General features: G+C 38.2%; 1 protein-coding gene across 3 annotated transcripts in view; it reads right to left on the bottom strand.

Annotated features, from left to right (window-relative positions):
* Nucleotides 1-11,571: 11,571 nt before the first annotated feature.
* LOC123763912 (protein Wnt-2b) overlaps nucleotides 11,572-16,277 on the bottom strand; it is an 87,685-nt gene continuing 82,979 nt past the window's right edge. For 2 of the 3 annotated variants that reach the window (XM_069330172.1, XM_069330174.1), the window contains exons 3-6: nucleotides 15,033-15,151; nucleotides 14,637-14,798; nucleotides 13,746-14,010; nucleotides 11,572-13,149 (exon numbers count right to left, since the gene is read on the bottom strand). In XM_069330172.1, coding sequence (XP_069186273.1) covers nucleotides 12,926-13,149; nucleotides 13,746-14,010; nucleotides 14,637-14,798; nucleotides 15,033-15,151 — 770 coding nt within the window. In that variant the 3' untranslated portion in view covers nucleotides 11,572-12,925. The remainder of the gene's footprint in view (nucleotides 13,150-13,745; nucleotides 14,011-14,636; nucleotides 14,799-15,032; nucleotides 15,152-16,277) is intronic. The other variant, XM_069330173.1, reaches the window with a different exon arrangement.

Below are 16,277 nucleotides of genomic sequence, written 5' to 3'. Positions count from 1 at the left end.
AAGTGCTCAGAGCAAGAGAAGGACCGACTGTGCCGTTCATGTGACCCTGTGGTGACGAGGTGGTCGTACCCTGGTGGTCCACTATGATACACTCAAGAACAGGTCTGTTTATCTCTTGAAGAGGATCTGTTGACAGGTAAACCGAGCTGGTGGGTGTGTATTGACCCCAACACTCACGTCACAGTATAGAGAAGTCGACAGTGACGGTCGAGTGAAGCATTTGTGGCTGACCAGGTAAAGGTAAACTGGAGGCGCCATCTGGACACTGGGCAGCAAGCGTTGTGCTCCAGCAATGTTGCGGCAAGAGCGCTTTGATTAACACACCTTGCCTTATACAGAGAGGAGTAGTGCCCAGTGATCTTATACTGGTGTTTAGATACACAAATTAGTCGCATAGGTAGTGATAATGAAATGTTATAAGAAAGCTACGATGAAATAGCATGATAGAGACAAGAGCGACACATGCTCGCTCACTGGTGGTCGAGGATCAACTAATAGTATGTGACTACAGGCCGAGGTTTTCAGTGTGGACTCGCCCGGAAGGGGGAGTACCCTTCGCGATGGGGGCCAGCAGGACCTAGATCCACGAGACTCCATGTTTTTTTTAATAAGTAGGTGTGCTACGAAGGTTCTTAAGTACTGGCTAAGAACGTGCCTACATGCGATTCAGGAAGATGTACTTACCAAGTTATTAACAACTTTCAAGAAATCTCGCTAGATGTCACTAGGGCTTTTCGTTTGGCCAATCAGAGAGCAGGCAACATTCTTCATCTTTAAAGATTTAGCCAATCACGATGCTGGCTTTTCGGAGCTCACTTGCCACCTATTTCCGTCGAATTTTCTTATAAAATTAGTATATTTCGAAGTAAAAACTATATTTTTTCAACTTCTAGAGCCGGCACCGACATTGTAGTAAACAAGTATGTTACATGTTTTGTTTATATACGTAATTCTATGAGATATTGTGTAGCTTTCCTTGTCGCTCAGAAGATGCGTTGACAATTATTGTATATATTTACCTGAATTTACCCAAGGACCACTAACTATCTAGTGGCCTCGACAAGGACAGAAAGCCGGCGGCTTGTTAATGGTTCCGCCAATTGTCCCAATAATATTTTCTAGCTGGATTTTGGCATTTACGGCCTCAGCGGGTAGGCGGTTCCATGGGTTTATAACCCTCTGGGTGAAAAAATCCTCTGTTTTCAGTCCTGCTTGAGAGGACATACTCTCCAACACTATATCTGTGATTGTCCTGTTATCAGTGACTTCAGCCCAAATGGTATGAGGTACTTTGAGCTCTGTAATTACTTCATATACTCAGGAACATTGGAAGATATTCTTGTGCTGTACCCAGATTTTGCTAGTGGGGGCAAATAGAGCAGCCTTATATTTCTTGTTCTCTCCTGATTCCATGTATCACTGGCCGTCCTGTGAGGTGGGGATGATGGATGAGCTTGTAGCTAGTTTATGATCTACACTGTAATCTTTCATATAGAATAGGGTAGCAGCACATTGCTGTGTGTACCTAAGCTTGCTAATAAAAAGAATTCAGTAATAAAGGTTTTAAATTATAGCTTCTATTATTATTATTACCAGTATTATCATTATTAAGTCATAAATGTTAATCATGGATCATTAAAATCTCATATTGATATGTAACGTTGACCAAATCACACACTAGAAGATAAAAAGAAGACGTAATGTTATTATTTCTTTTGAATCATTAAATTGTGCAGTATGTCTCAATTTTTCACTTCTTTGGATGTACATTAGAAAAAATAGGATAAACAACCCATATATATTTGCTTCATTGTATTATTTTATTTAAATAACTGGATCAATATTTTTACAGCTGACAGGATTTGTTTTACTCACAGGTGCACTTATCTGTAAAAAATAAATAGGTTTATTGTTACAATGGTGCTACATAGCCTTCCTGGCTTGGTGCCTTCTTCTAATAATTACTTACTTATTGTTACACACAGCCAAATTATGTAACAGGAAGAGGTCTTGGACACAAATTTGCTCAATGCTAAATGTAGAGGAATAAGCTGAGCATTCCTCAAATAAAATAAGCTTCCTCATCTAATAAGGTAAATAAAATAAGCTGCCTCAGCTTATAAATTAAATAAAATAAGCATTCCTTAAATAAGTAGCTGCTTCACCATTTGGTGATAATTTTTTGGGATCTGTGTACAGCAACACTATATAATAATGTAATCTAGAAAAATAAAGCAATATTGTAATAAAGCCTGTAAAATATAAACTACAATATATGTATATATATATATATATATATATATATGTATATATATATATATATATATATATATATATATATATATATATATATATATATATATATATATATATATATGTCGTACCTAGTAGCCAGAACGCACTTCTCGGCCTACTATGCAAGGCCCGATTTGCCTAATAAGCCAAGTTTTCCTGAATTAATATATTTTCTATAATTTTTTTCTTATGAAATGATAAAGCTACCCATTTCATTATGTATGAGGTAAATTTTTTTGTATTGGAGTTAAAATTAACGTAGATATATGACCGAACCTAATCAACCCTACCTAACCTATCTTTATAGCTTAGGTTAGGTTAGGTAGCCGAAAAAGTTAGGTTAGGTTGCCGAAAAACAATTCATTCATGAAAACTTGGCTTATTAGGCAAATCGGGCCTTGCATAGTAGGCTGAGAAGTGCGTTTCTGGCTATATATATAATTATCTGCCTTATGGTCACTTTTTGCACTCACAACTTCCCCTTAACCTCTCCTTACACCCCCTTCTCAGCTTCGTTCGCAAAAAATTTAAATGTATTCACATCTCTCTCTCTTATTAATTAATCTCTTGTTACCGTTCTACATCTCATCCTTAGTAAAAATAAAAATCAATAAATTTAACCTTTTTTGCCTTAATTCAATAATCGACACAGTAATTTCAGGAAAACTCTCGGCTATGGCCTTATTTCCATGTTTGCCAAACTTAGTTTTTAGAAAAACAAGTCAACTCTTAACTGAAGCCTTCATTAAGCGTCTTTTAGAGTTCCAGCTCATGTCCACTGCCTTAGTTTTCACTTTCAACTTTTTTTTTTTTTTTTTGAGATATATACAAGAGTTGTTACATTCTTGTACAGCCACTAGTGCGCGTAGGGTTTCGGGCAAGTCCCTGGAATACGATCCCCGCCGCGAAGAATCGTTGTTACAACCAAGTACACATTTTACTGTTGAGTTAAACAGAGGCTACAGTTAAGGAATTGCGCCCAGTAAATCCTCCCCGGCCAGGATACGAACCCATAACAAAGCGCTCGGGGAACGCCAAGCGAGTGTCTTACCACTACACCACGGAGACTGTAAAATAAAGCAATATTGGTCTTTAACTTTTTTATTAACAGTGCCAGTTCCCAATATTTAAAATATCTTTATTTTGGACTTAGCCAAATATATAATAATTAAATTACCGAGCTCTGGCTCATGACCTCTATCTTGGTTCGCTCGTATTACATTGCCACAATCAGGTCAATTTGAATGAAATTCAAAACCGTTACATATCTGACGTAGTAAAACGAGATAAAAGTTTGTTAATGAGCTCCAGCTCTTGTGCCCGCCTTAGTTCACTCAGAACTTTGCTATTAACAGATCAGTTTCCCCATGTTTTAAAAACATGTATTGTGTGCACAGTAAAATAAAACAAAGGAGAACATAATCTCCAGATCTTTTAGTCCTCCACAGTTGTTTTTCATAACTTTGTTAAAGGATCAATTTCCTATACATTTAGAACATAGTTATTTCTGACATAGTAAAATTAAACATGGTGCAGTAAGTAAGTAAGTAATTATCAAAAGAAGGCACCAAACCGGGAAGGCTATGTAGCACCATCAAATACGCAAAATAATCAGAGGAACATGGTGCAGTAGCTCGTGGTTAGGTGGCTGGTGTTGCTATGGCACGTAGTATTATTACTGGTGGTGCCATTACTGATGGCACCGTAACTGGCAATACCATGGTTTATAGTAAAGTGGCTGTGGATGTCAATGTTGTGACACGAGATGCAGTAATGACAACGTAGCTGAAATTGGCGGCTTTGGGCCCCAGTTTCAGCTACGCTGCCACCTTAAAAATTATAGAGGACCCATCCTGAAAATGGTTTAGCTATGCTGCCACCTGTTTTAGGGTAATTTTTTCAGCGTCCCATTTTACTGCTGTGGACTTAGATTTATCATAGAATGAAAATTCCTCTTAGTGATCCTAATAATTTCTTTTTTGAAAAAATATTCTTTGCCATGTTAAGGAATTCTTATGTAGAAAATATACACGCTCATATATTTGTTTAATCATATCAATTCCATTTTCAGACAATACGATCAGTAAGAGTTTTATAAATTTTGCTAGTATTTACCTACTTATAAGTTTCTTAGATTAAGGACCTGCCCGAAACGCTGCATGTACTAGTGGCTTTACAAGAATGTAATTACTATGCTATGTATCCTCACAATCCCAATGTACCTTCTTGTATATATTGTAATGGGAAAAGTAGGTGTTCGTGCAGCCACTAGGCAGATGGAATCCCAATCACATAAAATAGTAAAAAACAAAAAAAAATTAAGGTAAACTGCAAGTTGTTTTCACAGCGAGGTAAACTGTAGGATAAAGTAGAGGAAAAAACATTTAAAAATACTTTATTTTTATAGAAAAATGAAATTATACAAATTATAAAACAAATTATCCAGGCTTGGCTCTAATACAAAGTGTGCAAAACAAACAAGATGAGCAATCAAATTTACGTTACGCTAATGCGCAAATAAAATATGGTGCAGGAATACTGTGAGCCAGGCTGACTAAATCCGTTACCACACCGAGATGTGTTAACAGGTCTAGTCAGTTGAGCACGCAGGAGTAATCTAACTCGTAGTGGGCTAGACAGCCCTATATATACACAATGACGGCCGGGCAGATGGCGCTGGTGACTTCTTTAACTATTAACCGGCTCTTAAACTGCTTGTTTCGGATGACGTGAGCTACCAGTGACCCAGGTAGAGGTGGGGTGAGGGGAGGAGACTGGTAGTACTGTCTAGACGTCTCGAAGTAGTTGTTGTTGTTGTTGTTGCAGTACTTGAATATATAGACGTGATAATGCTAGAACAGGTGATGATGGAGCAGGCCGAATCTCTTCCTAGAGATTTTACCATGACAATATATAAGTAAATAAATAAATACAAGTTATTGATTATTGGTCATGTTCGATTCTCTGTTCATAGTTTTGGATAATTTGTCGGGCTCTTTAGTTTTTTTATTGGCCATTTAAGATTTTTCGTTAATAATTGTGGATATTTTGTAGGAATGAGAGGAGAGGACTGAAGAGGAGACAGATAGGTAAAGACAATGAAACACACAGGCAAAATGATGGAAATAAAACAAACATTTTCACTTTTAGTTTATTATAACATATATTTATATTTATATGTACCTTAAAGACACACCCACAGACACACACACACAAACACCCACATATATATATGTATGTATATATATATATATATATATATATATATATATATATATATATATACATATGTCGTACCTAGTAGCCAGAACGCACTTCTCAGCCTACTATGCAAGGCCCGATTTGCCTAATAAGCCAAGTTTTCATGAATTAATTGTTTTTCGACTATCTAACCTACCTAACCTAACCTAACCTAACTTTTTCGGCTACCTAACCTAACCTAACATATAAAGATAGGTTAGGTTAGGTTAGGTAGGGTTGGTTAGGTTCGGTCGTATATCTACGTTAATTTTAACTCCAATAAAAAAAAATTGACCTCATACATAATGAAATGGGTTGCTTTATCATTTCATAAGAAAAAAAATTGAGAAAATATATTAATTCTCGAAAACTTGGCTTATTAGGCAAATCGGGCCTTGCATAGGAGGCTGAGAAGTGCGTTCTGGCTACTAGGTACGACATATATATATATATATATATATATATATATATATATATATATATATATATATATATATATGACAGTGTCAGACCAAGGAAGAAGAATTGAAACAGGAATTTCCTTAAGTACTTTCGTATATTTATACATCTTCAGGAGGAATTTCGTATTAATATACGAAAGTACTTAAGGAAATTCCTGTTGCAATTCTTCCTCCGTAGTCTGACACTGTCACATTTTTCATAACGTGTAAATTTTCGTGATTTACACACACACACACACACACACACACACACACACACACACACACACACACACACACACACACACACACACACACACACACAGATATATATATATATATATATATATATATATATATATATATATATATATATATATATATATATATATATATATATATATATATATATATATGACTGAAAACTCACACCCCAGAAGTGATTCGAACCCATACTCCCAGGAGAGTATGGGAGTATTTCTCCTGGGAGTATGGGTTCGAGTCACTTCTGGGGTGTGAGTTTTCAGTCGCATATAGTACTGGGGACCATTCAGGCTTGTTTGCATATATATATATATATATATATATATATATATATATATATATATATATATATATATATATATATATATATATATAATTATACATATAATTATATATATATATATATATATATATAAATATATATATATATATATATATATATATATATATATATATATATATATATATATATAATATGGCTTATCATTACAGAGAATCTCTCATCACAACTCTCGCTTTCTTTTGGAATGGTTACTAAATTTAATGAAGACCATTCATTGGGTCCAGCCTCCTCCTAGAACAGCCCTGTTGCACTCACAAGATTTAAACAAATTAATGTAATCATCCGGGGATAATTTATGTCATCTTTAATAAAATAAATTCATCAATAAAGTACTTTCCGGATCACTCATGAATGTCTACAACATTAAAAATACAATTTCTCTATAAGACGTCTATGAGGCAATGCTATTGAAGGTGCTTGATATATTATGATACACACAGAACGCTAAACCACTTAAAGGTTACTAAACTATATATGTATACATATATATATATATATATATATATATATATATATATATATATATATATATATATATATATATATATCCTCAACATACATAGATACATACACACTGACTAGTCTCATAGGTTCTAAATAGGAAATTTAAAAATATTCTTCATTACTTTTTATACATAATTTTCAAATATAAATATTACCTTTTTCATATACAAAAAATTACTTAAGTAAACCCAAAATGCTCTCTTCTGCGATTTACAAGCAAATCAATATATATATATATATATATATATATATATATATATATATATATATATATATATATATATATATATATATATATATATATATATATAATGAATATATATATATATATATATATATATATATATATATATATATATATATATATATGTCGTACCTAGTAGCCAGAACGCAATTCTCAGCCTACTATGCACGGCCCGATTTGCCTAATAAGCCAAGTTTTCATGAATTAATTATTTTTCGACTACCTAACCTACCTAACCTAACCTAACCTAACTTTTTTGGCTACCTAACCCAACCTAACCTATAGAGATAGGTTAGGTTAGGTTAGGTAGGGTTGGTTAGGTTCGGTCATATATCTACGTTAATTTTAACTCCAATAAAATAAAATTGATCTCATACATATGGAAATGGGTAGGTTTATCATTTCATAAGAAAAAAAATTAGAGAAAATATATTAATTCAGGAAAACTTGGCTTATTAGGCAAATTGGACCTTGCATAGTAGGCTGAGAAGTGCGTTCTGGCTACTAGGTACGACATATATATATATATATATATATATATATATGTCGTACCTAATAGCCAGAACGCACTTCTCAGCCTACTATTCAAGGCCCGATTTGCCTAATAAGCCAAGTTTTCAAGAATTAATGTTTTTTCGTCTACCTAACCTACCTAACCTAACCTAACCTAGCTTTTTTTGGCTACCTAACCTAACCTTACCTATAAATATAGGTTAGGTTAGGTTAGGTAGGGTTGGTTAGGTTCGGTCATATATCTACGTTAATTTTAACTCCAATAAAAAAAAATGACCTCATACATAGAGAAAATGGTTGCTTTATCATTTCATAAGAAAAAAATTATAGTAAATATATTTATTCAGGAAAACTTGGCTTATTAGGCAAATCGGGCCTTGAATAGTAGGCTGAGAAGTGAGTTCTGGCTACTAGGTACGACATATATATATATATATATATATATACATATGTTTTACCTAATAGCCAGAATGCAGTACTCGGCCTACTATGCAAGACCCGATTTGCTTATTAAGCCAAGTTTTCCTTAATATATATTTTTCTAATTTTTTTCTTGTTAAATGATAAAGATATCCATATCATTATGTATGAGTTCATTTTGTTAAAATTCAGTTAAAACTCACGTAGATATATTACAGAACCTAACCAACCCTACCTAACCTAACCTAACCTATCTTAACCTAAACTAAACATAACTAAGTTAATCATTTATGTTCTAAATGTAATATAATGATAATAATTCAAACAAACTAATTGGAAACAATTTGTTGAAAATAAAGAAAACCACTCTGCCTATTAGGCAAATCGGGTCTTGCATACTAGGCCGATAAGTGCATTCTGGCTACTAGATTCGACATATGTTTATATACAAATTTTATATATATATATATATATATATATATATATATATATACATATATATATATATATATATATATATATATATATATATATATGTATATATATATATATATATATATATATATATATATATATATATATATATATATATATATACATATATCTGTAAATTGAGACGTTAGGAAAGCTATTAGAAACAGAGAGAAGGCGATATGTATTTACACAGAGAAAGAGAGTATATATGGAAAGGTGTAGGAGAAAAATAATGACGATTGCCAGATGCCAAAGGAGAAAATGACAGGTAGAAACAGTGAAATGAACATAAATATGTATATGTTAAAGCCGATAGGAACATACCCAGATTCACGAACAAGGCAGAAATTTAAAAAAAATTGATTTAGTAATAGATGTGGACAAAAAAAAACATTATAAATTGCAGTCAACATAGAGTCTGACAATGGAGCATCCCCCACGTAAGGATGAGTACACAGTAACCAGCTTCAATATGCACTGACTCAACCACCTGTATATACAGTCACAAACATACGCATAGCTGGTAAATTAGCTGCGTTATATATACACAGAGAGCGCAGATGGGCAGAGCTGAGGAGGTTTGGACATTATGGAGACATTAGAAGTACATCACGGTAGCGGAACATGTGTACACGGAGAATGGGTTGTACAAACGGAAGACAGGGGGAAGGGAGCAACGTGTGCACACAAAGGGTATGGAGTACACACGGGGGAGGGGCATGATATTTACACTTGGATAAGATGCACACACACGGAAAAGAGAGCTGTACATAGGAAAAGAGATGTACACACTGGCTAGGTATACACATAGAGGCAAGGTGTACATACAGTGGCAAGGTGTACACATGGGGGCACGATATACATACGTGGCTAAGGTGTTCACATGGATAGATGTTCACATGAGAGTAAGGTGTACACACGAGAGCATGGTGTACACACGGAGAAGAGAGAGATGTACACACATCTGGTCTCCGGTTATAAGGTATTCTCTCTAGCTGACTAATTAACACATAAAACACTGAATGATAAAGTCAGCTGAAAGCTGCAGGTAATCCAGACTTCATAAAGGTTCACACCTCCAGATCACTGCGATATCCACACTTCGAAAACAATGAAAATATTGAAATTTCAGGCCGCCGAGAGATCGTCGTCTATATATACATTATATATATGTCCCAGGTCGGTCGGTCTCCAGACGCTGGAGGCCACCTCACCTAGCATTGCAACATGGGGTATGTAACTGTCATAGGTCAGCCGAGGTCGTCCCAAGTGCCTTGCTTTAAGAAATATCTGTGTCATAATTGACCCCCCTATTCAATTTTCATGAAGCCTTACATAATATGAGATTGTTGCCGCCGTCGGCAGCTAGTGTACTGTGTACCCCATACTCGTCCCGTGAGCCGGGTGTAGACCGTACAGGTTTGTTACTCCCGCCGTTTACTCGCGTGAAATGTGGGTGGTGTGGAGAGGGGGAGAGGGAGATGTTGCGTGGAATATCTCTCTCTCTCTCTCTCTCTCTCTCTCTCTCTCTCTCTCTCTCTCTCTCTCTCTCTCTCTCTCTCTCTCTCTCTCTCTCTCTCTCTCTCTCTCTCTCTCTCTCTCTCTCTCTCTCTCTCTCTCTCTCTCTCTCTCTCTCTCTCTCTCTCTCTCTCTCTCTCTCTCTCTCTCTCTCTCTCTCTCTCTCTCTCTCACTCTCTCTCTCTCTCTCTCTCTCTCTCTCTCTCTCTCTCTCTCTCTCTCTCTCTCTCTCTCTCTCTCTCTCTCTCTCTCTCTCTCTCTCTCTCTCTCTCTCTCTCTGTATATATATATATATATATATATATATATATATATATATATATATATATATATATATATATATATATAATATATATATATATATATATATATATATATATATATATATATATATATATATATATATATATATATATATTCCAGCCAGAGGTGGTACTCCCTTCCCTTTTTTTGAAAAAAAAAATATATATATATATATATATATATATATATATATATATATATATATATATATATATATATATATATATATATATATATATATATCTGTGGGGGGGGGGGGGGGTGGCGTGTGCATAGGTGTGTTAAGAGGTTAGATAAGGTCGGTAGAGGGAGGTGGTGGTGGATGCGGAGGCACGCCTGGCGTATGGGTGGGCAGACCCTGGTCTCTGCTCCACCACGTCTGCCCTTGTTGACGGGCGGGCGGCCTGCCCCTCACGCTGCACCTCACGGCTCGCCTCTCATCATTCCCAAGTTTAGTGCTTGATAGACGGTGATTGTTAAGAGGTAGAGTAGCAGTTAGATAGTGGGTGTTAGGTAACAGCCTAACTTCCGTGTTATTAGGAAGATAAATCGAATAACAGGTTACTAGGAAAATTAAAAAACACCTCTATATATATATATATATATATATATATATATATATATATATATATATATATATATATATATATATATATATATATATATATATATATATATATATATATATATATATATATATATATATATATATGTGTGTGTATATCACGAAAATAAACACGTGATTAAGAATGTGACAATGTCAGACCACGGAGGAAAAATGAAACAGGAAATTTCCTTAAGTACTTTCGTATATTAAATACATCTTCAGAAGGACCTTCTGAAGATGTATTTAATATACGAAAGTACTTAAGGAAATTTCCTGTTTCATTTTTCCTCCGTGGTCTGACATTGTCATATATATATATAGATATATATATATATATATATATATATATATATATATATATATATATGTATATATATATATATATATATATATATATATATATATATATATATATATATATAGATTCAGCTAACGATAAAATTGTAAATAAATAAATAAATAGTTACAAAAGATAGAGATGAGAGAGGTGATGACACATGAAGACACTAGGGACTCCCCCGACACCTGTGACGTCAGTACACTTCTGGGATTACCTTAAGAGCCTCGTGCTCGCGTGCAGTAACGGCTACAATAAGTCTCTTCAACCCAACCTCTATAACTTTCTCGATTGAAAAATAAGAACATTGGAGAATCACTTCCCGTTACAGAGAATATTTGAGTCCATCGTTTCAGCAATTGTTCGTTCTATGTTTAAAATTGAAGAGTCTCTTTCTAAGGGCTACTGGGTGTATTTCTTCCAGGACACGCGAGGGTTCATATTATATACTACCTTATAGTTCCACGTCTTTTTTCTCTGTAAAAGGAATATATTTTTATTTCATTTCACTCTTAAATCCAGTTGGAGGGTAGATAGAGCGTGTGGGTGCCCTGGCGAGCGAGCAGGTCGGGGAAGACCACATGGTCACCTCTGTGTGCGACAGTTCTTCCTCGTCGCTTGGAAGGCCAAGATACCCTGAAATAACTAAAGCAGAACTTGTGCTGAAGTTACTTCAACAGAACTTACTGAAGCAGGAGGCGATATCACATCTGCGCAAATCAAAAGAGACATGGCAGGCGCAGGTCATGCGGGCGACGTTAGTTCCTGCGCGAGTCAGTTTTGGGTTCAGAAATCCGGTGTGCGAGAGACTTAATACCAGCGAATCCTAAAGTCACGACACACGGTACTGATCCTACGCAATTTAATCACGTACTAAGAAGTTCTACGTAGGTCAGACAAGCGGTCTTGGGTCTAAGATACGCGATAACAGGTCCTATGCAGGTCTGACATGTGCCACCAGGTCCTGGGCAGGTCAGACATGTGCCACCAGGTCCTGGGCAGGTCAGACATGTGCCACCAAGTCCTGGGCAGGTCAGACATGTGCCACCAGGTCCTGGGCAGGTCATACATGTGCCTCCAGGTCCTGGGCAGGTCAGACATGTGCCTCCAGGTCCTGGGCAGGTCAGACATGTGCCACCAGGTCCTGGGCAGGTCAGACATGTGCCACCAGGTCCTGGGCAGGTCAGACATGTGCCACCAGGTCCTGGGCAGGTCAGACATGTGCCTCCAGGTCCTGGGCAGGTCAGACATGTGCCTCCAGGTCCTGGGCAGGTCAGACATGTGCCACCAGGTCCTGGGCAGGTCAGACATGTGCCACAAGGTCCTGGACAGGTCAGACATGTGCCACCAGGTCCTGGGCAGGTCAGACATGTGCCACCAGGTCCTGGGCAGGTCAGACATGTGCCACCAGGTCCTGGGCAGGTCAGACGCGCGGTGAGGGGTCCTGCCACGCTTTACAAAAGTGAAGGTCCCGCCAGGCCTCGCAGGTCTTGCAGTCGACGGAGCAGCACCACTGAAACTTGCACTCACACTTGGTGCTGATGAGCCGCCTGCGGGTGTCGTAGCCGCGGCCGCAGCACAGCAGGTCGCACCCGTCGGTGCCCTTCGAGGTCCGGTTACACTGCCGGCCTCCAGTGCCGGTGAACCCTGTGGAGGGAAGACGTCAGGAGGATGAGTGAACCACAGATCACATGCGTTCTCTCTATCTCACAATCTTTCTCGTTCATACATTTCTCTCGCACTCTTTTCTCACACACTCTCTTATATTCTATTTCTCACGCTTTGTCTCACACTAGCAGGGGTACCCAGCGTTGCTCCGGTGACCCGAGGCCACATCTACACTACTCACGACCTTCATCACTGTGGCCGTCTTCACTAACCGGGCAGGGCGTCCCATCTACAATCATTATCATACCTACCTTCCTTACCTTCGCCATCTTCCAGTCATCCTGTAAAGTTTGGCGAGGCTACCCGCAAGCGTCTGGTCCCCTATCTCCACCACACACACACACACCTTCTCTTTTATATGTATATATAGATTCTCCTCTTGTAAGAGGAGAAAGAGTGTATCTTTCTCCTACATTCGCATATTCTTGATTATCTTACACACACTCATGCTCTCAAACGTTCTTTCATATTTTCTATCACACTCTTACAATCTTCTTTTGTCACGCTTTCTCTTTGTCGAACTCATTCACTTCATCTCTCGCACACACTGTGGGTCCCGCCAGACCAGGACCTACCCGAGGAGGAGTCAGCATCGCAGTAGTCAGGCGAGGGCTCCAGGTACACCAAGTCCTTCTTCCTGGGTTTTTTGTGGTCGCCGTGGCGAGGAACGAGGCCGGCGCCGTTGGGCAGGACGCTGACTTCTGTGGCCCCGTCGTAGCGGGTCTTGAGCCAGCGGGCAGTGGCTCCGAAGGGCGCCATTGTCTGCCAGCAGGTTCTGACGGTGCAGGAACCAGACACGCCGTGGCATTTGCACTCCAGTCGCATCTTCTTCCGCACCGCCTGCAGGAGAAGTGTGATTTTAAGACGTTGGTAGGAGCTGAGTGGAGGTGGTGGGTGCCCTTGGGCGGGGGAGGGCATGTCAGTTTAATATATAAATATCTATTTGATTTTATGCTGCTTCGTTCCATCTACGCGTCTCTACTGAGTCTCCAAAGAGTCGTCTATTCTCTCTCTAACATGTCATCTGTTCTAAGCATTGCAAACAAGTCATCTCCTATATTGATCTCCAAGAAGTCATCTCCTCTAAGCATCTCCAACAAGTCATCACTAAGCATCTCCTATACAGGTCTTTATATCTGTACATTTACACCCTCTTCACATTAATGTATAGACATACATCATTGTGTTAAACACGGCGTGAGAGTTACAGAATCACGGTGTTGCAGAATGTGATTCACTATGCAAATTATACGAGTGTCACTTGAGATAATGTGTGCACCTGATCCTCTGACGCACGTCTCTCCTATACTGCTTTCCTCTCTTTCCTCACACGACCCCTCTTTCCCCTCCCATCCTTCCCTTCATTCCAACTTTCAACAACTCAGTTCTGTCCTAACCAACTTCCAACTCAAGCCTTCACTACACCACAGCCCCACACCCATAACCCCTTCCCCTCAGCTCCATACCTTGCGTCCGGCGCGGTTGTTGTGGAGGTTCATAAGAGCCCTGGCGTCCCTCTGGCCGCGGTCTCTGGCGTCCACGAACTTCCTGGCGAAGGCGGTGCCGTAGCGGATGTTGTCAGAGCAGCCGCCCCAGCTGAACTGTCCCGCCCGGTCCCTGTGACTGCCCTGGAAAGAGATAAACCGGGTTACTGGAAGTCCTCCAGCTTCCTGGTCTTCCTGGCTTAGCTTTCTTTAAAATTACTTACTTACTGGATGTCCTATAATGTTATAGTTACTAGATGTTATGGAAGGTGAGGGGGACCCCCCACCAGTAACTAAAATCGTCACTTTCATCTGAAAATTATCACCTTATGCAAGCTTTTCATATTCACGTGAAATAATAAACCTAGATGGACTCACCTTCTTGGAGAGATCGCAAGCGCAGTTAGTGATGGCGCCCCTGGAGCAGGCACGGGTGATGGCGTGAACCACCCCAGCGCTGTTGATGGCGTACACGAACGCAGACTCCCGGGTACCTGCTGGAACACCGAGCAGCTGGTCAGGTGGTGGGGAGTGTGTGGGGAGGGGGGGGGGGAGTATGTAGGGAGGATTGTGGGGTGATGGAGGGGAGACATATAGGAGGAAGTGGCAAGAGTGGGGAGGCGTATGGGGAATGGCAAAGGTAGCAAAGAGAGAGAGAGATATAAGTGGGTTCAATATATATATATATATATATATATATATATATATATATATATATATATATATATATATATATGTTGTACCTAGTAGCCAGAACGTCGTACTCGGCCTGCTATGCAAGGCCCGATTTGCCTAATAAGCCAAGTTTTCCTGAATTTATCTAATTTTCTTATTCTTTTCTTATGAAGGTATCATTTCATTATGTATGAGTTAATTTTCTTAAATTTGAGTTAAAATTAACGTAGATATATGACCAAACCTAACCAACCCTACCTAACCTAACCTAACCTATCTTAACCTAACCTAACCTAACCTAATCTATCTTAACCTAACGGAAACAAACTTAACTACATCAATAATTTATATTCTTAATATAAAATAGTAATAATAATTCAAATAAACGAACTGGAAGCAATTTATTGTAAAAAAAAAAAATCACTCGGCCTATTAGGCAAATTGGGCCATGTATAGAAGGCCAAGAAATGCGTTTTGGCTACTAGGTACGAAATATATATATATATATATATATATATATATATATATATATATATATATATATATATATATATATACACAAAAGAGGGGAGAGGGGGGCATGAGGGAGGAGGGAGGTGTGTGGGAGGAGGGAGGCGTGTGGGAGGAGGGAGGTGTGTGGGAAGAGAGAGGTGTGTGGGAAGAGAGAGGTGTGTGGGAGGAGGGAGGCGTGTGGGAGGAGGGAGAGGCAACTGCTATTGTCCTTGGGTCACTAATTACGCTCTTCAACTACAAAATATATAATTACAAGATGTTCTTCAGGTGTGGAGGAGCAGAAGTGCTTTTCTCTCTCAGAAGAGCACTGTTGAGAGACATAATAGGAGAGAGACAGAGAGACAGAGCTAAATATCCAAAGAGTGATAAAAAAAAACAGTGAAAGAGGAGATAAAGGGAGCAAGATATATCTATATAAATAAAAATGTAAATGGT

This window comes from Procambarus clarkii, chromosome 23 (genome assembly GCF_040958095.1).
Source record: "Procambarus clarkii isolate CNS0578487 chromosome 23, FALCON_Pclarkii_2.0, whole genome shotgun sequence".
Classification (NCBI taxonomy): Eukaryota; Metazoa; Arthropoda; class Malacostraca; order Decapoda; family Cambaridae; genus Procambarus; species Procambarus clarkii.
The sequence above is the reverse complement of the archived record's forward strand: the minus strand, read 5'-3'. Positions and strand labels throughout refer to the sequence as shown.